We start from the raw sequence: 22,036 nt of genomic DNA, 5'->3' as shown, positions 1-22,036 counted from the left end.
TCATTGTTGAAATGATTTTTGTACAGAGTTCCTTCCCGTCTCCCGTTCTAGATATTAGACGTGTCGTAGACCAACTAAAGCTCGGACAGAATCGTTATCGATGACAACGGTTGTACGCCTTTAAAATATAGGCTAGCGTATTTAAAATAGCGACTAACAACGGTGAGGTGAAGTCTTCTTTATCACCGTGCTCCGGACTGCTTCCGGAACGCCTTCGGACGTAACGTTCCAAAATTGGTCTAAAAATACCGCGAAAGTCGATATTCTTGCGTCGAGAACCGGGCCATACGTGACGATACATTTCCTTTCAATCCCGTTGGGAGTGATTCGATCAAATTGGTTCTATTTTTTTAAGCAAATATACGATCTCTTACGAAAGAGAGATTGGAAAATTAATTTTTACTTTTGACGACGATCGGTCAGCGTGCGCCCTGCGCAAAACGCTCTGGTTTCGAACGTTCGGAGAAGAAGGCAGATATCAGACGCTCGTCAACCTTCAACCAGTTCAGACATTCTCGTACGACGCAGATATTGTTCGATCATCGGACACTTTGGACACCCTTCGATCCTCGTACGAGACGGATGATCTTAAATACTTACATTTTCAAGGTACTCGTCGATTAGATATTCGCGATATTTACAAATATTCGATTCGAAGCAAATATATTCACTTCGGTCATTTCCTTTATATCGATTCCTTACACATTCGTACATCGCAGCTGATAACTTCAGTTATTACTTATTAGCATAACGTTCGTATCGACGCTGATTAGCGGGTTACCGGAGATTGACACGTTCTTGCGGTCTTTACGTGTATCCGCGGTGTACACCGAGTACCGCTAATGTTAGTGGCATGTCGTATTTCAATATTTATATCTCGATAGCGAATGAAGCGAAAAACACGAGCTCTTAGCCGCGTGATTTATGAACGTTTCAATGCCAGATTATATATTATTATAAAAAAAAAGAAAGAAAACAGATTTTCATATACAGGGTGGTTGGTAACTGGTGGTACAAGCGGGAAGGGTGTGATTCTAGGCGAAAAAAGAAGTCGAAAATATAGAATAAACATTTTTCGTTCGAGGCTTTGTTTTCGAGAAAATCGACTTTGAATTTTCGCTCGGTACGCGTGCACTTTATCGCGTCTCGTTATAACGGATCTCACTGTAAATCGTTGTCTCGATGAAAAAATTAAAAAAGAAAATTTTTATTCTATATTTTCGACTTCTTTTTTCGCGTAGAATCACTCTCTTTCCGCTTGTTACCAACCACCTTGCATATCTATCGGTTATATTTTTTCAGATATTGTGCGTTAGGGTTATTAAAGCGGATGCACTTGATGTATCGTAACGTGCAAAATTCTTAAGCCATCTGATACGATGATTTTACTATTTTCGCATACTCAGAAATTCCGATAACTGAGATGTATGTATTTGTAACGTCGTTTCGTATCACCAATTACCCGTAACCGATAATCACGATTCTATTTCTTCTCATATTCACAAAGCACGGTCAGTCGACGAAATTTTAATCGATTAGGTATATCGATGTCGTCGATTATTTCCGCTGTTTCAGTTACGTCGATTACGCACACGTATTTCGCATCCACTTTGTCGATCGCTGCAAAAGTCGTACTCGTACGTCTGAAAGCAATCGAAAAACAGCTGATCCAGCGATTCGTAACAATAGCGCAATGTCCCACGGTTTTGCATAGGCAATTTGTTCTCGAGCTTTGTCGGAATACCATCGTATCGTTGTTCCGAGTGTGCCTGTAATATATAATTTTTGCCTGCACGATATAAAAGATTCGTCCAACTGTAATACATTTGGTTAAAAGACTACGCATGTACGCTAAATGGAAGCGATGTCGAACGATCGATATTTCGGGAAGCGTTTCGTTTGAAAGCGCCGCCTTTTCTAGACTGTAGCTACGATATTACGATATATTAAGAATCTTTAAGTCAGTGTAGTTACAACGTTTCGCGTTTAAATAGGAAATAGTACAAATTTTTCGGTACCGTTTTATAACAATTTGCGTTTATTTTCATTTTCAGCTTCGAGCAACGGTGTTAAGGATTCGAACGATATGCTGGTAAGAACGAAATTTATCGATTCGTTGTCTTTAGGTATATCATTGGGTATCAACAAGGAGATAAAAGTAATTGTTAAAAAAAAAAAAAAAAATAAACAAGGTACACTTTCAGTTATATAATCTCGCCAAAAAAGTAGATTAAATTCGAGACGTTGAGTCATTTAGATTTATGACAAACGAAATGTTTCGAATTGTTTAAGAAACGGTCGAGCTTGCGAAAGCGTAACTTGCTTTGAAACTGTCGTGATTTGTTTGGCTTAAGTGACATAAAATCTTTCGTCGAAAGCGAATACAAGTTACACGTACGTACATTGAATGAAACATCAGCCGATCACGTATTGTCGCGAAGGTTTCGGAATTTAAAACATCATCGAATTAATATAAGCACGGTTGCGCAGAGGACAGCTCGATAGCGTTAACGGAGATTTTAACGAAGGATAGCGATTCGCGAAACACGTCGATTGTAGTATAGTACGATCGAAGTAGGAAAAACTCGGGAAAAAAGTACCGTAAGAAGATCGTTGTTCGAGCAAATTTTTCCTGGAGGATCGCCGATCGCTGGTCATCGATCGATCGATCGAGAAGAAAGAAAGAGAAAAAGAAAAAGGAAGAAATGTCGAGCGTCAGCAGAATCTCCACGATGAGGATCGCGATGTCGTACGGACCCGAACTGAGTTTCCTGGTGCTCCTTCGTATGTTGATTGGCATGTACAGGCCGGATATCGTGAGTCGCGAGAACAGGGTGAAGCCGACCACTTTATCGGATCTTCGAAACAGCTACGATTTTATAATAATCGGAGGTGGCACGGCTGGCTCGGTGTTGGCGAATCGTTTGTCGGAAAACGAAAATTGGACGGTGCTGTTGTTGGAGGCTGGCGTCGACGAAAACGATTTGTCCGACATACCGATTCTGTTCCCGATTCTTCAGCTCACCTCGATGGATTGGCAGTTCAAGACGGAACCGTCGAGTAATTATTGCAAAGCGATGAAAGCTAACGCGTGCAATTGGCCACGCGGCAAGGTACTATTTTCCAATGACACTTATTATCGTTTATTATTATCACAATCATGGATGCATAATGTACGAATGTGCACGGTATAAATATGTATGCACTTACGCAACGTCGTTATTAAGGATTTGCCCTATCCGATGTTAGTTTCTCCACATAAATCAAGTTACGTCGGCACGAATGATTTCCACCATTTTTCATTCTCGCGACCGATATAGGTGTGACGATCGCTGTTAATTTTTTTAACAGAGGATATTCGCATAATAGATTCGCTTAAGCAAACTTTTTTACGTCGAACTTTATTTGAACTCGCAGAAATTTCATTGTACGCGCGTATCGATATCGTTCGCTGTACTCGCCGATAATTATATCTTTGGATACGTAGCGGGTGTATACGTGAATTATCGTACAGGTACTCGGAGGAAGTAGCGTGCTGAACGCGATGCTCTACGTGCGTGGCAACAAGAAGGATTACGACAATTGGCAGCAGATGGGTAATCCAGGATGGGATTACGAGAGCGTATTGCCTTATTTTAAGAAATCCGAGGACATGAGGATCAAAGAATACCAAGATTCCCCTTATCATCGAACCGGTGGATATCTGACCGTCGAATACTTTAATTATCGTTCGTCCGTGACCGATTATCTGATACAAGCGGGCACGGAAATGGGCTACGACGTGGTGGATGTGAATGGACCCACGCAAACCGGATTCTCCTTCTCTCATGCAACGGTGAAAGATGGTCTGCGATGTAGTACCGCGAAAGCTTTTCTTCGAACGGCTTCCAAGCGAAAAAATTTACATATCAGTATGAGATCGATGGTAGAGAGGATTTTGGTGAGCCAAGGCGAGTTATCAAACGTTTAGCTCTTTCTATCGTTTCCTATCGTAGTTTCGTTTAAAATCGTACAGCTTGGAATTGTTATTATCGGAGACGAGGACCACGAGAGACGATCAATCGGCGGATGTTGATTTTCAGATGAAAATGGAAAAACTGCTTATGGCGTGGAATTTCAAGTAGGATCCAGGCGCAGGACGGTGAAAGCCAGTCGCGAGGTAATTCTATCGGCTGGCGCGATACAATCGCCGCAATTGCTCATGTTGTCTGGAATCGGCCCCAGGGGTCATTTGGAACAACTCGATATTCCCGTGGTCCACGAAGCTCCCGGCGTCGGTAGAAATCTTCAGGATCACGTGGCGATCGGTGGATTGACTTACTTGGTGACTAAACCGGCGAACATCACGGATTCGACATCTTTCAGTTTTAACTTGATGAGGTCCGTCAATGTCCATGCGCTCAATTTGTTCGTCAGAGAACGTGCCGGGCCGTTGTACGGGAGTAACGTGGCCGAGGGTATAGCTTTCATCAACACCAAGTGAGTATTTATCGACGTTAACTCGTAACGACTTTGCGAATTTTTCTGCAAATTTATATCTTTACGAACGAGAGAAACGAGACTGAAATCAAAATTTGCTTTTATTTCGTATATTTTCGTACATTGCGCGGACATGTTTTCTATATCTATGTCTATATCATAACGAATATTTCCAGATATGCGAACAAGTCGGAGGATTATCCCGATATACAGCTGTTCGTCTCTTCAACGGCCGACAATACGGACGGCGGTCTCTTTGGCAAGAGAGCTTGCAACCTTCTGGATGACTTTTATGCGCGTTTGTTCGAAAATATCCTGTACCAGGACTCGTACATGATCATGCCGCTACTGCTGCGACCTCGAAGCAGAGGATACATCAAGCTGCGCTCCAAGGACGTTAATCAGCAGCCGATCATAGTGCCCAACTACTTCGACGATCCACACGATCTCGACGTTTTGGTAATAAACTGGTTTATTATTCCTTAAAAAATAAGTACAGCGAACGTTTGTCGAGCTAACGGTTGCCGACTCGATCGATTTCGACGATACGGTGACGGAGAAACGAAAGCTTAAAATCTATACTCGTGTGTACGAGTATCGGGTAAAATTTGCATTAAACGTTTTTGCTCCAAAATAGATTACTCGTTTATTCCTCGATATCGTCGTTCGATATATCGTACGTTTGTTTCTCTTCTCAATTAAAATTCAATTTGCTAAACTCGCATTAGTTTCTTGTTTCGAGCTTTCTTTTGGCCAGTGGTCGCTGTACAACGAGTTCCGTACTTTCTCGATCGATTTAAAGCAACGCTGAGAAATCGAATCTTCGAGAATTTAATAAATCGTGTGTCTGTTAACGTCAACGGATGCAGGCGGAAGGCGCGAAGTTTATCCACGATATGTCGAAGACGAACACGATGAAGCAACTGAAAACTCAACCGAATCCAAACAAAACTCCGGAGTGTTCGTCGTTCGAGTTCCCATCGCTGGATTATTGGCGTTGTTTCGCTCGATATTACACGCTAACTATTTACCACCCGAGCGGAACGTGTAAAATGGGGCCCTCTACGGACAAAATGGCAGTGGTCGATGCCAGATTGAAGATGCACGGCGTAAATGGACTTCGAGTGATCGATACCTCGATCATGCCAACGATCACTTCCGGCAATACGAACGCACCGACGATCATGATCGCCGAGAAAGCCGCTGACATGATCAAAGAGGATTGGAAGATTTAAGACACGGGTTCCCTTTTCCATCCTCGAGATATACCGTCTATCAGTTATCGACGATGAATTTCAACCATGTTAACGTCTATTCGATGACGATCGTGGCGATGCTATAACAGCGATAACGACGATGACAACGACGATATAAGAAGAGGACAGCGATAAACATAGAATGGAAGCGTTATCCGTGATAATCTTCGATCGATATCGTCGATTTTCGACTGTTCTTTAAAATTTCAACTTTTACCGGTTTTAGAAATTCGGAAAATCGATAGGTATAGATTAGATCGATTTCCATTTTGGCACCAGAATCGCCGTTCTTTTCCATTCCTTCTACGCTGTCGACGAAGCTCTAGATTTCTCCGACACCGGATATCGACATGCGCGTTCACCGACCAACCAAATATCCGTCAATCTACAAAACGGTCGATATACGCGATCCTCTGAGACACGATCGCCGTTCGGAACAGCTCCGATACCCGTTGGCGCTTTGTTCCATCGAGCGACCGAGACTATATGAACGCGATATGCTTCGTTTCCCCGCTAAAACTAGCCTAAACTGTTACTAGCGCGAAGAGAGAAAGAGAGAGAGAGAGAGAGAGAGAGAGAGAGAGATCAGTGAAAAGAATGTAATTAGACTTTTATCCGTTAGGCGGATTTTAACCGATAATAATTAATTCGCGCGCTCGTTCCCTGTATATCGATCAGCCAACGCTTTTCACGCGTGACTGCTATCGCGAGATGAAATTTTATGCCACGTGAAAAGCACCGGTTCTCGATCGGCTGCCAAAGGTAACACGAATACGTTAATTATGGTTGGTCGTGGGGTTGAATGGATAACTGCAAGACAGTCTAGTACTCCAGCACGGTGTTTTGCAAGTATTTCGAAAACTAAGACTAAGATTTTCCCGAGATCCAAGAAGGCTTTCTAAACAATTACCAAAATACGTTGTATTTGGTTCAAAACGTTGACAGCAACGTTCACACCGAGCGGCTATTGTCGGTTTTTTATTTTACAATCTAAAAGAAAAAAGATCGGTGTCTCCGATCAAATAGTTAGGCGTTGCGCGTTTAAAAAATTCTTGCCGCGCACCAATCGTTGTAGATTAGTAGATTAGTCGTAGATCGCGGTTCTAACGTTTAAAATTAGAAACGAGGGAAAGTACAAGTGGCGTGGGTTTCGACGAGATACTTCGTTTCGTTTCGAACGATTCGACAGCTTTAGGTTCTCTTGCATTTACGACTATATCGCTTAAAGTTTACGTTTCTTCTAAATTGTCAGTCGAACTTGCGGATAGAACCAAGGAAGAGAGGAACGAATTTATCTATTTTTTAAAAGAACCGTACCGTTAATCCGTGTCATTTGCATGCTGCTATCGGCTACGTTTAACAGGCTGACTTTCATCGTCCGAGCCAATTCATTTGGCGAGTAAAAGTCCGTGTCGGATACCGACCCGCGTAGATAATTCAACGATGGGAACTAAAGGGAATTTCGCGATCAGCATCGCGTACGTTACACTTATCGCACGAGTCTCAGCTTCGATAATTAGTTAATTGGCAAAGTGAATTGGATTCGAGGATACGACGATGCTTACGTAAGCGAAGTTTAAAGTAACAGTTTCAGAGATAGTGGATTATTCTACGGAATTTCTCGAACGTTGCCGCGTGTATTGTAATTGGCGCAAAAAAGACATCAGGATAAACGAGCGTAATTTGATGCAGCAGTTTTTTTTTTTTTTTGTTGGCAATAAAAAGGATATGGCGCAAAAATGAGAATTGCGCAACGAAGAACGGCTGTCCATCGCTGAAACTCTTCCAACTAACGTCGCGTCTTAAGGTATTTCTCGATGCGAGAGCGGAGAAGAAAGGAAATCCGTTCAAAATCGAGGAAGAACAGTTTGCGGCAGCGAGAATCGGATCGATTTAAAATCGAAATCCTGATACAGCGGAATTGCATTTGCCTGAACTTGTCGACGGACCATGTTGTTACATCTGTTGATTTACGTAACAGTCGCTCGCGTCGAGCGATAGAAACGATATAAGCGAACGCAATTAGCAAAAGTTGACTGAAATTTCGCTCGGATAAATGGAGTTCTACCGTATGACTTTGAAGAACGGTGGCAGGGCTGATGTTTCGAAACTTGACACAAGGAATACTTTCACGCGAATGGGACGAATGCGTTTTGCAATAGATTTCGAAGGGTATGGATGTCTCGACTTTTCTAATCAAAGATCCGCTGTGTCTCTTTGGCGGATTAAGACGATATCCGAAATTATCGCCGGACAACGTATACGTCGATCGGCAATTTCAGCGTCGAATCTTCGAAGTAGCTGCAGAATATTCTGTTACGAGACCAGTGAAAGCCTCCGTCTCGTTTTACGATCGCGTTCCATCGAAGCCTATAGACCGAACTCGCTTTTACACCCCTTTCGATATGACTGCAATGGTTTCGCACAAGCTGGACGATCTCTCGAACTCGCCATCACCCGGACCGATCTAGGTAACTTTCGTTCGTGAAAACGCGCCGCTATTTTCCAACGCTGTACCCGGTCGATTAAGGTCCTACTTTCAGCAGGATCGGTGCAAGAGTGAAACCGTGAACGACCGAACGCGATTTAGTGATTCGCGGTCGGTCTGTCCGCGTCTATCGAACCGAACGATCGCTCGCACGTGCTTTCCTTCGGGACACGCGCGCGTTTTGCTCGTTTTCTTGGCTCCCTCTTCTTTCCTATTCTTCGCGTCGTTGTCAGTTTCGTCGTTTAAACCGGCCGAGGCGATCGCGTTCTCGGCGCGTGGCACATCTTTCTCATAGTGTAACGTTTGTAACGTGTATAGGCTTTATATGTCGCGAGGATATTTGAACAGTTGGCGCACGAATCTTTCATGTACATATCGTACGTTTTATAGAAAACGTTTCGAAGTTTCGTTAACATTGCGATGGGATACGACTGTTGTATCGTTGTTTCATCGGTACATCGACAAAATTCGCAACTAGTCTGAAAATCTATGTAGAAATTACAAGATATCGTTGCACGCGTGTATTTTGTATGAAAAATTAGTACAGCACGAGACAACCGTCTTAAATATACGACAAGTGTTAAGGATAGCCTTATTAAATATGGAAATCCGTTAATACAAAGTATAATCGACTGCTTGCAAATGTATTTATCTCAGATTGGTTGGAAAATTTTGCGAATATAACGGTGGTGGTCTAATCTCGTGACATCGGTGTTAACGAAATCTCAACATGTTCCATATAACGTACGTAATATACTCGTTAAGATTATCTACGTGTGTTCGAATACTTTGAAGGGCCTGTGTGTAGACGACGATAGGCGAGATCGTGTCGAAGAAGATACGTTTAAGTTAACGTAGAAGAAAGAATTTGAGGGTATCTTGCGTATTTTATTGTATTTTCTTCCTTTTATTTCCTTGCCGGTTTAGTCTTTTTTTTTCTCCGACCTTATCGTCGGTCAGCTTTACGAATCGGTTCGCGGCGACGAGGATCGAGAACGGTTCGAAACGAACGGTCGGCGGATTCGAAGGACGGAAGCGAATATGTGATTCGTGCAAAATTGAAACGAGCTGTGATCGAAGCACAGGGACGAACGAGAGAACTGCGAAAGATGAGAACTGCAGTGCGGAGACACGAATCTGACGCCTAGCGAATTTGATCCGTAAGGATTTCGTTCGAATTTTCTTTCAGATTTAAGGAGTAGCGACGTCGCTAAATCGCAAAAAAGAACGGAAACGGCAGTAGCAAGGAACAGTTTTCAAATATCTTTCGCGATCGGTAGCATTACGATGCGTTTTCCAAATCATCCCGATCGTCATCTCGCTTTCTCTTTCTACGCGAAAAGCAACGCGTCTTTCGTCAGGCAAGTTCTGCTTAACCAAGCCTCGTAAATCCGGTTTGCGCGAATCGTTGGAAAACTTGTATAACTCCTAGAAAAGTTCTCTGCAACTACAGGAAGCAAAAGTTTGCGCACACATCGCGTAAATTTCTTTTACGCGATACTATTCTTTGTTAATCGACGGAGAAGCAAGAGACAATATACGTATTCCTCTGTTCGCGATTTGTGCCACAGTCGGCAAATTGGATCTTGCAAATACCTAATTAAAAGATACGCGCGTAGTTTGTTTAGAGGATGTTGCAATTGAAATTCGATAACAATTGGATACTTTTGTTAGTCGTAAGTGGTAGACCGATCGGAAGATGAAACTAAGCGTAAAAATAAATGCGTTCGTCTCCCACGATTTTCGGTAGAAATTACATGCGGTGCACATGTGTGCTACGTACGATACAAAAAGAAAAAGCTTTCTGTTGTTTAGTAGCAGCGAAACATTGCTTCGGTTTCGAAGAAATAAACGAAAACCGAACTTGCTGTTTGCGTAATTAAATCGTACAATTAGACACAATGTCTCCGAATGCAACGACTCGGAATCGATTACCAGATAGAATATCGATCGATTTACACCGATATCGCGACATATTACGTGAGTACCGACATATATGTACTTGTAAATCGATTAATTTATCTGCGAGATATATAATCTTGCGAGACATATAGCACGTAATTCAGAAATCTTCCGTTTCTGCAAAAAATCTTCGATAGCCTAATCTTTACTAGCTTCTTAATCTATAATTGTTGTTTAAACGTGAACGATATGACATCTAAATAAACATGTTACATGGTTTAATATAGACTCGATAAAATTAAATTAGATTTAAGCGAGATTCGAATAATTATATTAAACGGAATTAAAAAAACAGTTTAGTTGTGATTTTATGATATAGCGTATGTATGGTATATATAAATCGCGTATGTTCTTATCGATGAAACGACGGACGAAAGGAAAACCTGAGAATCGAAACGGTATAGAACGGTACTTGCGATTTTAATGGACCGATCAACGCGGTACGCTCGCTCGAAGAATAGCATTTAATCGGATTAATTGCAACGAAATATGTATTTCAGCGATATATCGGTACATTCTCTTATCTTTGTTTCAAATTGCTCTTTTCATTGAGATTCCACTCAAAATCGGATTAAAAGTTGTACGAGATCCAGATGTGAGAAAAATGAAGTTAACCGATAACGTAATTTATCCGTGATTTCGCTTACGTAGACGATAACCTATCTAATTTAACCGTAAAAATACATATAAATGTCGTGTGGACGTCCAATTTCATTCTATACGCGGAAAGAGTGTAGCGAACCTTTCTACATACCGCTCAGTGGTAAGTTCAATGTTTTTACATATTATCGTTTAATATTAATCGCGTCTTTGTACATTTATATCTCTGCCCTGATTTTCGCTTCGAATCGATCGCACTTTTGAAACCTTCGACCGAATCGGTACTTTCCTGTTACCGTAGAATGTTTTCTTTTCGTATAATTTGTGATTTTTTTTTTTTTTTTTTAATAAAGTTTTCCTATTTTTCTTGTCAACAAAAGCACAATTCGTATCGTCTGCCTTTTTCTCTTTCACCCGACTTTCACCGACAATGGGAAAGAAAGGAGCGAATTACGTGCTTCCTTTCTATGGTACCGTTCATCGATCAGAACGTTCGTTCTTAGATAATTCATATGTAAGAAGAACTTGTCGCGTCGTTAGAACTTTGTTCGCAGGAAAATACCACGAAAAGTCAAAAGTTGAGCCAATTTTTTTTTATTCGTTCGTGATCCAACTTCTTACGTCGATCACGCTGAACTCTGGGAGCGCTAACTTCAAAACGCAACGTACCGCGAAGCTTCGAATTCGAAATCTCTACAAGGACGCGAACACGTTGTATCTTTGATCGTAAAGAAATCGCTGAAATGTACGCCGAGAATAAGTTTTCAAATCTCACGAAGAATCGTGTTTCAAAATCTTTCGTACGCCATCGTTTGAAACTTTCACGCGGGATGCCTCGCTCTACTGCTTCTCCGTCTTGTCTTGGACGAGCCTCCTCTCTTTGTGTCACTGCCGACCGAAAACACTATCGCGCGAATATCATCGTTTGGATATTTCGAATATCCTGTGCGCGCAGATGCGATAGGATATTATCTCGTATCGAAAATGTCGTTACTCGCCGATGGCATAATACCGATACCAACGTGGTGGCTAATTTTTGAAAATTGTCACCGAGTTTTGCCGCGCAATTTACCATTTGCTCGTCGATAACGAGACAAGACGGAGAGGCGTGTGACGAATAGAACGATAGTATCGGTGGTGGAAAAAGGAACGTCCATAGGAAGGTCTATAGGAACGAAAGCGCTAAACTAACGCGAAACTTCTTCACGCGGTAGAAGCCACCGTCCCTTCGGTCGATCCTCCGTACGGCCTTGTTTATCCGTCCTCCCTCTCGAAACACGTTTTTCAAGCGATTCTTTCGTGCCGTCCCCCGACTTCATTTCGCATGACGCATTCGAGCGGTTTACTGACTGGATGACGTCAGGCTCTTTCTCCGGAAGAGAGCGAGTGGCGATCTCCCTTCCAGTTCACGGTGCGTCGAGCCTCTTTAATTAGCCCGTCTAGTGTGGCCACGGCCGCGGCTCTTGCCCAACTGTACCCCGTCGTGTCGTCAAAATAGATGAATCGTTGCCGTTCTGCGTCAGGCTTTCACGCGGCGCGCCGCAGACTCACGACCGCTCCGTTCCGTCTCGGATGAAGCTCCTCTTTGTGTTGCTCCCGACCAAAAGGACTATCACGCGCGCGCGCGCTCCCTACTCGCTACAGCCGCCCAAATGTCTTCGAATTCTGCTCCACGAGCCACTATCGGCCTCCTCTACTGCGCGCCGCTTCCCTTTGGACGATTCTTCAGGTTTGTCTAACCGTCAGATTACCGTTCTTTCTTTCCTTCTCGTTATTTCTTTCCCGGAAAGTGAAATATTCTTCTCTTTTCGATAGATCTCACGAGGTAAACTCTCTCGCCTTTTCAAAACGAAGATTTACTTTTAGATCTTTCGTTCAAACGGAACAAAAGGGATTACGGTTCTTTTTTTTTTTTTTCATTCGACCTAAGGGAGGGGGTGGCGTTTTCAAAGTTCGTTTTCGAAGAAGACTCGTGTATTTTTCACTTTACGCACGTTTTTTGTCACGAACGTGTTTTTTTCATTTTACGTTGTTAAAATCGAAACGAAAGAATGGAGAACGGAAGGCGAACAAAGTAAACGAGAGAAACAACGCGAAACGTCTATACAAATACACGGATCGAGGACGCACTAATCTAGTTCTATTCGAGAACATATTTTCGTTTTGCCTCGCGACTACAGTCGTTTTCGTCGGATTTACAATCAGCAGTGGAAGAATATTTGCGTAGTAGGTTTGGCTTTAAATACATAGAGGGATAACGTGTACTTGGATTCTATTTTATCCGAAGGTTGAGTGGGGCTGTTGAACGTCGTGGTGAAAGGGAAAGTGGGTGTACGCGGTGAGCTTGCGATAGTTTAAAATTCAACGGGACAAATGGGAAATAATTGTAACGAACTTGATAAAGACGCTTCCTGTACGAATTCTTCTTTTCTCAAAAATTCTTTATCTCGTGATGTTCGCCTCGTATGATAATGCAATAGAATATCTAGTCGTTACCTTGAACGCTTCTAGCGATATACGTATGCAAATACCGCGAACGTATATTTTATTCATCGTCATTGTCAGTCAAATTTTACGAGCACCATTTTCCATGTGCCGCGCATTTCTCGACGCGCTATAAAAATTTATTCCGACAACGTTACCAACTTTCACGGTATACCCGATACTATCCTCATCGCTGGACGCTAACTTCCTCCGCGGTAACGACGTTATCCTATCTCCCATGTGGCATCTGTTTCGCGCAAACAATTTTACCAAGCGTTATCAAACTCGCTTCCAAACCTCGCTCGTCGTACGTTCCGTCAAAAACATCCGTTTTCCGTCGCGACTTTCGAAAGTCCGCACACCACAATTTTGCACAAACCAGACACGATTAATTGCTCGTCAGCTGTCGGGACTTTCACGCACAGAGAGCATATCGCGAGTCGATTCGAGCGTGCAAGAACCAGACCCGCGATCGCGTATGATTTATCCTCCGATGTGATTATACGATCTATCGGCTTTCGTCGATATGCTTTGCGTCGCTTCGAACACAGTCGTAGTTGAAAGAAGGTTTAAAACTGCAACGCGAATATAGGTATTAGTAACTTTGTGTTAGATATTTTTTACCATGTTAGTTAGGATCGTCTATTTCAGGATATACAGTCGGAGAGGATAAGTACGTGGCAATGAAGTTAAAGTTAAACGTTTAACGAAATTTCATCGACACCTATTTCCCCTATCTGTCGATTTGTTTTTCCTCTCTGATCGTACGTTACACGTATCGTCTACTCGTCGTTCTCGTAAAATAGAATTCCGTTTCCCAAAATTATCATACAACGATGTGTTATAAACTATTTTTCGTCCGTCGCTGTACGTACGTGCGTTGAGAACTTGAAATCGCTAGAAAATCGATTCGAGTCGAACGCGCATCGCTACCTGCACAACGCTACGGATTATCGTCTCGTTTCGAGATTGTCACTTTCACGCGAAACACTGGTCAGATTTTACAATCTTACAACCGTTACCTTCCTCGTTCGTACTCGCTAGCGCTTTATCAACGACTCGACGACTTTTCGTTCGTGACGGCATCGATGAAACCGTAATTCGTTCAATTTCAACCGTATAGACTTTCACGTTGAAAGTTATTTCGCGTTTCACGCGATACTCGTAATTTTCGCTAACCGCGCGTTCGTCTTAGTTCATCGAGGAAAACGATGAAATAACGCGTAAAAGTTGCGTAAGCGCCAACATCGGTATGAAAGAATTGCATTTAAACGGTATCGACGATTCTTCTAAAAGTTAGTCGACGCATCGACTGTGTGCGATTAAATTGCGTGAAAGATAAGCAAGGTTTGATAGATCGGATCGATGAAAACTATCGAGTTCGAACTGCCGGTACGCGTCAATTTCTTCCAAAGCAACATAAATGCAAGAACCGTTCGAACAAGAAGCGTATTTTCTTTCAGGCGATCCAACGATAAACCAGCAAATATTAACGCGTATCGATAAAATTAGTTTGTATCGTACCGCTGGTAGCAGCTGCGACGTTCTCCGTTGCGTTCCGCCGATTCTAAATTACACGCAAACTTAGCATTGACACATTGACTCGAATTCTGTTGCTTTCTGTTCGCAGGTGATACCGACCTCTAATTGGATAAAATGCGAGCGTACGTGCTGCTCTCGCTCCTGGTGCAATTGGCATTCGCGTTTCGACTCCCATTTCCGGTAAATAGAGCCGTCCCGATCGATCGATATCGGCGATTATCCCCAAAAGGAAACTCGAAAGCTCGCGACCCGTTGATACTGACAAACGATGTTCTAGTAGACAGCGGCGCGCCTTTCTTTTCGCGTATATTTCTCTTTCCATACATATTTTTTTCTCTCTATATTTTATCTCTATCCTATATTTCATGCAGTTTAATCCTCCATCGGCGATGGTGACTCGAAAGTCGGTCAGGTTTTATCTTCCTCGAAACTAGCCTACCTATCGTAATTATCTCTAGTCGGAAGGAAGACGTCGAACGAAGAACGATCGATCAGATCGATGTCGGCTGTAGTGGAAAGAAACGAGCTTCTATGGAAAATTTATGAACCAAACGCCCTTGTACATGGTTATAATTATATTTTGGATGGTCCTTCGAACCCGAGCATCGTCATGGCGATGCATAGGCGAGGCCACGAGCACGAGAATTCGAAACGTAATCTCGCCGTAGACAGAACGTGTCCGATGCGATTCTAAATGCGGATGACTCGAGGAAATGTCTGATTTTCGCGAATTCTTAATATAATGTTGACGACATTACTCCGCGCACGTTTAACGATCCTTGGTTAATATCAACCGTGCTGCGACGATATCGCGATTAGAATACTCGTTTTCTCTTTCTCGAATGCAGAGTAGCTTTCGCTTCGCGACAATCTCGCGTTTAATCTTTGTTTTGCATCGATTCGTACGAAATTTACTTTTTCTTCGTCTATCTGCGAAGAACAGGGATACGAGCACAGCAGCGCGGTTAAATCACGAAGGCATACAAAAGTGAAAGTGATTTAATTAAACACCTCGTTAACCAGTTTCAGGCTAGCCTATTGGATACGAGCAATGGAACATCGTGTTGCTCCTGCAGCTTCAAAGACACGTCGTACATGGCGTCCAAGTGCGGCGTGAAAACATCTTTCATGAGCTTGGTCGAGAAAATAATCGCGTCTACGTGCGACGTGTCGGATCCTTGCCACAGACTCGGCAAAGAGGAAGTGCCCAACGAATGGTAAAATCTTCGCGACTAATTTTATTCTATTTCCAAATTCTTCGAATTTTAAATCGTTCGCTCAATTCGTTAAACTTTCGTTCTTCTCTACGTCGTCTTGCAGCGATCGAATCCTTCCGGCAATTTAAACTTGTATGGAAACCTGAAACAAGGGTTTATCGCACGTTTTAAGTTGTAAAATTAAATCGCAGTTGTTGAATCGGCGATAAAGTAGGATCTCGTACGAGACGTTAATTTACAATTTATCATCGATACGATCGTCGAAAACGTAGGTTCGACTTTATCGTGGTCGGCGGCGGAGTAGCCGGGCCTGTAATTGCCAGGAGATTGAGCGACAATCCTTGGTGGAGGGTTCTGCTGATCGAAGCAGGGCCGGAAGAACCGTCGATGACTTCTATTCCTGGACTCGCGGTTCACGCCGTCAATTCGACTTTGGATTGGAATTTCAAAACGGAGCCAACGGAGCCCCATCCGACCGCGTGTTTAGGTAACCGATCTGCGTTCTTGTTCGAGAAAGTAATGGAATTCTATCCTTTCTAACTTTACGTATCACCGGCAGAAACCGACGGAGTGTGCACTTGGCCGCGAGGGAAGATGATGTCCGGTACCGCCGGCATGTACGGAATGATGTACGTACGAGGGCATCCAGAAGTATACAACAGTTGGGCTCGGGCAGGCGCCACAGGTTGGTCCTACGACGAAGTCGCCCACTACTTCGAACGCGCCGAAGATCCCGTAGATCCGTCGATATTATCCGACAAACCTAGAAGCGTTGCCGTACCAGGTCCGATGAAGATTCGATTTTATCCTCACAAGCCAGCCTTCGCCGACGAACTTCTGAAAGCCGCGGCCGAGCTGGGTTACAGAACGTCGAACTTGAAGGAATACAGTCAGACAGGCTTCATGGTGGCTCCCATGACGACCGACAATGGCGTACGAGGCACGACTTCGAGAAATTACTTGAGATCGGCGTACGGTAAAAACAATCTAAGGGTGTTGATCAACGCCCAGGTGACGAAGGTTCTAACGAATCAGTGGCAGAGCAAAGCGTACGGCGTCGAACTGATCGATAAAGATGGATATAAGAGGATCGTGAAAGCTAACAAAGAAGTTATTCTAGCGGCTGGAGCGATTGGCTCCCCTCACATTCTATTGAACTCCGGGATAGGACCCAAGGAGCATTTAACCAAATTGGGCATGAACGTGATCAAGGACCTGCCTGTAGGAAAGAATCTTCACAATCACGTGTCGGTTGCGGTTCTCTTCAGTATCAAGGATACCGCGTACGAATCTATGAACATGAACAGCGTTAACGAATACTTGGAGACCAGAACCGGTCCGTTGAGCAGTACCGGATTGACCCAAGTGACGGCGTTCCTCGAGAGCAGCTACGCCGCTAGCGGAGTACCCGATATCCAGATGTTCTTCGACGGATTCGCGCCAAACTGTCCAAGGACCGGACTCGAATTCGAGTGTTTGAACGGCGCGATTGGCTTATGCTCGGACAGAAGGCAGATCGTGGTCAGGCCGACGGCTGTTACCGTGGAGAGCAGGGGATACATGAAGTTGCGATCCGGCGACCCGATCGCACCACCTTTGATTTACCCCAACTACTTTACCCACACGAAGGATTTGAAGGTGTTGATCGAGGGTATTAGGAAGGCGATCGAGCTCACCAACACGCAGACTATGAAACAATGGGATTTTCGATTGGAACCTATCGTTCATCCTCTTTGCACCAAGTAAGGACAGCGTTATACGGCAAGGCCCGTAATTCATGCAACGAACGTTCTCGTTAAAGTCTCGAAGTCCCGTTCTCGAGAAGATAGAATTCGAATACGTCGATAAATGTTCAAATTCGACTTTCTCGAGAATCGGACGAACGCGTTTTATTCTACCTTCTTATATTACATTTATTCTACGTCTTCGCTAGAATCGATCGAATTCGATTGACCGTTTAGAATCGGAATCAAGCAAATTTACGTGCTCTTTGCAAATCTTGCGATTCTTCGTTTTCGTCGTATTCTTTTGTCTTATATTCGTACCATGAATTACGGACCACCCTGTATATCACGGACGAAAGCGAAACGTTCAAAGATTCAACGTCAATTCGCGTAATTGATACTAACGTGAAATTCGTTTGGTTCAGCTATCACTTCGCCACTGACGCGTACTGGGAGTGCTACGTGAGAGCGGCGACTGGACCGGAGAACCATCAATCGGGGACATGCAAAGTAGGCGCGTACGACGACCCAACGGCCGTCGTCGATCCAGAGCTACGAGTACGTGGTATATCGAACATTCGAGTCGCGGACGCATCCGTGTTTCCGATCGTGCCAAACAGTAATCCCATCGCAGCGATCATGATGATCGCGGAAAAGGCGGCTGACATGATCACGCATACATGGTCGAAGATGTGAGAACTCGAAGATGCGTCGGAAAAGGTCGATGCCACGCTTCTTTATTCTCGATTCTCCTGTCGTATGGTATTCCGCGCGATGTCCCGTTTGTTGCAAAACGTTCTTATGCGAGTGCTATCTTTCCAGAAGATATCAATGACGAAATTGCTCGCGTCACCACGATGCGATCTTTAAATCGTTCGAATTTGGTCAACATTGAATTTGAGAAATTTTTAAGCCAACTTTAAAAGATGCGACGTATCATCTAATACACTTGTGTGCCATATATGACAGGATGAGTAACGACGAGTTTATCATTTTCAAATAATCAATGTGCAACTATTACTCTGTATATAACGACAAGCAAATAATTTATGATCAGTGTCGAGCGATGCAAATATTTGTAGAATAGACTCGAGCCTATCTTGTGGACAATTTTTCAAATATGATAATTCAAATATATCTTTTACTCGATATCCCGTTTATTTCATTTCGGAAATTTTATTTATAGAAACGACGACGAATCGATTTGAGAAATATTCGTCTCGTTTCGGATACGAATAAAAATGTTTGCGATGCCTTGTTTTTTGGCGAATAACGGTATATCTCGCACGGATACATCGGCCACTTCTATTTAGGTGACACGAACACTTTGAAAAATCGACCGTTGATAAATTCAAAATACGTATCCGATACGTACCAAAAACGAGTCAGCCTCGCCTGTCATTTACGCGATGTTATACGAGAGTCGTGCAGAAAGTAATGCCCGTTTTCAGATAGCAACGATAAAAATGCATTTTAAAAAGATCTCTTGCTTTCCAACTTTCCTATATGTCGGGGTGGCATTGAGGATCAGGTCGAGGGTTTTCGACGAATTCCCCTGAGGGGTAGCCATCGTTGCGATATCGCAAGAACACCGTTTATTAACACAAGTATGGAGAGTACAGAGCCGGCATTCAACCCTGCGGTTAGATGCTCGCGACACTAGTGACGATGGTCTCTGGTTCGATAACGAACACGCGGTCAACGGGGTGATAGATATACTTGCTAAAACTCAAACGTGTACTGCTCGCTGATCGTAAGGCGCTACTCCCTTCGTCGATCAGATCTCAAGAAAGAGTGATTGCTCGTCCCGAGGATGCCGCCGAGCCAAACTGTGTTGGGGTGTGTCTAAGGACACGAGACAGGTTTTATAACGAGTCTTCAGGCTAACTGTACTCGTGCCGTGCAGGTGCCTCAACCCCTGGTATTCATTGTCTCTATGGGTATTTCTTGTAACGAGGGTCATACTATCGCTCTATACCTTTTCTAGACAAAGCGCCCGTCCCGTTGACCGCGGCTACGTTGGGCGACAGCTATAGTAGACCCTGGAGTACACTGTTGCGGGATTATCCCAAATTCTAGATGCTCCGGTGTTCTTCCCTCTCCGACATAAATATACCAATATACCTTTCGTATACTTTTCGATACAACCGCCAGCCTTACTCCAACGCTTATCGAAACGTTCTACGACCTTTTGTACGTCAGTTCGCATATCTATCGTCTTACGCAATTCTTTAAATCATCTTTTCTTGCGGAGCATCATGGACCAAACATATTTTTCTCTGTAACGAGAGACGGCTGGACTGAATACTTACGATCACGTGCAGTTTCTGTCTCTATTGACTTGCCCGCAACCACGGTCTTATCTAATAATTCATCCATAATTCTATTACCGTCAATATGGTGAATTCCATTTGGAAGAATTTTTTCAGCTTTTGAAAAGCGTAAAAACGTAAAAGCGCCGTCGCCGGGATTTTCAATTCGCATCGTCATTTTAAACGCGCGATACAACGACGATATCGAGTATTCAAACACAAAATTTTGTACGACTTGCGTCAATATATGAACGAAACTGGGCAATCTTCTGTAAGTCATCGTTTTATATGTCTTCTATATGTAAACGGGCGGTACTTTCTGGACGACCCTGGTATTATCGATAGAAATTATGCATGTTTTCGATAACCATTCGTCTATTGTAAGGCGAACACATCCTTTATGTTGAAAATTCTTTTAAAAGCTGTAAAGAAGGCGATAAGATCTTTAATGTATGTATGTATATATGTATATACAAGATATACCACTTAACATTATCATCTGAAATATATACATGTATATGCGTTGTAATACAAAATTCGAACAAACGTTTTCTATAGAAGTTGCACACTTCCGCAGGGACCAGTGTATAATGGAAATAGTTCTATGACGTTGCAAAAGACTTTGTTTATTCGATCTTCGCTGGCCTTCAAATATTTACAATTAGCATTAGTATCGGTTGTGTTTTATGAATTTTTTTCAAAGTGACTATCATTTACGAATAATGAAAATGTAACATTCCATTAAAAAAAAAAAAAAAAAACAAAGTTGGTCCTTTTATCTAGTTATCCTTTAGCAGTAGAAATCTTTCGCATGCCCCTCTAATTTCAAAACATTTCACTTATATCGTGTCACTTTTTCTACTCTACAGTTACATTATAGAAAAATGTTTCGTTATTTATCACGGTATATGTATTTTACGCATACGACGAGAATATACAGTAAGCATTACGGTATAGTACATGGAGTAAAAAGACACACGTACAAGTGAAATAGTGCAGTGAAGTAAAAAATACACGACTCCAGGTGCAGATGCGTGTAATATGCGTAAACACCTGTGTTCGAATATACGAGAAATAGAGATTTATAAAAAAAAAGTTAACCTCGACATTCGTATCGAACAAATAATATCGTATTACGTGTATTACGTTTTATCGTCTTACGTTTCACGTTTCGGATCAAACTCGACATGTACCGATGTTTACATGTTCTATGAAAAGTCTAGTTGACTTTTGCCGATCCGAATCGTTTGTCGAGAACCTCGCCGAATTTCTGTGAATATGTGCAGTATCATGCAAAAGTTTCCGGTCGGATAGGCTTATTATTTTGTATTACAAAAGCGATGTTTTAAAGAGTTTTAAATAATATATACAATTGTGTACTTAATATTCTTTCATATATCTTTCTCATATCTCATTTTCATATAGCTTGTCGAATATATCAATAACATTGTACTTTTATCGGTAATTTATTCGATATTATACTTGAGCAACTTAGTACAGTACGTACGAGAAGTATTCAAATAATTTCTTTGCGTCAAAATACTACGCAACCCATCGAATTCAAAGCTAAGTAACGTCTGTAAGCAGAGCGGTGTTTCGAGTGTCACGTAAAGTTGGTACTTGGGTGGTAGTAAGAAGGCCGAGTCGTAACCCAACTACTAATTTTCCTTTATAAAACTTTATTATAAATGTTAACACTTACAAAATAACACCGAACCGGAGAATAGGGGTTGTACGAGTACAGCAATTAGAAGAGGAACAAGAACTGCCCGAGTTGGGTGAAGTCTCGGTTTATATACGTTTTGGTTTTAGGATGTTGAGGGGCTAGGTGTAGGCTATGATTTTTTTTTTTTTTTTTTGTATTTAAAATTTCACATTCACAATTTGTCCAATTTGGACATTTGGTAGAATGGAGTAGGCTATGATGTGGAAAAGTGTCCGAAGGTCGGGGGTCCATATTCTATCTCTGATG

General features: G+C 42.7%; 2 protein-coding genes across 7 annotated transcripts in view; one reads left to right on the top strand and one right to left on the bottom strand.

The window, feature by feature from the left end:
- LOC126863432 (flotillin-2) overlaps window positions 1-22,036 on the bottom strand; it is an 87,561-nt gene that overhangs the window by 12,089 nt on the left and 53,436 nt on the right. The gene's annotated exons all lie outside the window — the stretch shown is intronic.
- Window positions 12,023-20,830, top strand: LOC126863423 (glucose dehydrogenase [FAD, quinone]-like). 5 transcript variants are annotated; one of them, XM_050613566.1, is made up of 6 exons: window positions 12,023-12,514; window positions 14,900-14,991; window positions 15,835-16,028; window positions 16,301-16,515; window positions 16,588-17,770; window positions 18,178-20,830. In XM_050613566.1, exons 2-6 carry the CDS (start codon window positions 14,926-14,928, stop codon window positions 18,446-18,448), a joined length of 1,929 nt encoding a protein of 642 aa, XP_050469523.1. In that variant the 5' UTR covers window positions 12,023-12,514; window positions 14,900-14,925; the 3' UTR covers window positions 18,449-20,830. The 5 variants fall into 5 exon arrangements, with proteins under 5 accessions (XP_050469523.1, XP_050469528.1, XP_050469525.1 ...); XM_050613568.1 differs by lacking the exon at window positions 12,023-12,514 and adding an exon at window positions 12,558-13,484; XM_050613570.1 differs by lacking the exon at window positions 12,023-12,514 and adding an exon at window positions 13,558-13,576.

The sequence above is a fragment of the Bombus huntii genome, chromosome 3 (genome assembly GCF_024542735.1).
Source record: "Bombus huntii isolate Logan2020A chromosome 3, iyBomHunt1.1, whole genome shotgun sequence".
NCBI classification, from domain to species: domain Eukaryota; kingdom Metazoa; phylum Arthropoda; class Insecta; order Hymenoptera; family Apidae; genus Bombus; species Bombus huntii.
This window is presented reverse-complemented; position numbering and strand designations above follow the sequence as displayed.

Excerpts from the sequence above, each read along its gene's own strand:
- LOC126863423 (XM_050613566.1), top strand. The coding sequence starts at position 14,926 with ATGCGAGCGTACGTGCTGCTCTCGCTCCTGGTGCAATTGGCATTCGCG. Across the intron at positions 16,516-16,587 it reads CCATCCGACCGCGTGTTTAG|AAACCGACGGAGTGTGCACT; the intron begins GTAACCGATCTG and ends TATCACCGGCAG. Across the intron at positions 17,771-18,177 it reads GTTCATCCTCTTTGCACCAA|CTATCACTTCGCCACTGACG; the intron begins GTAAGGACAGCG and ends CGTTTGGTTCAG.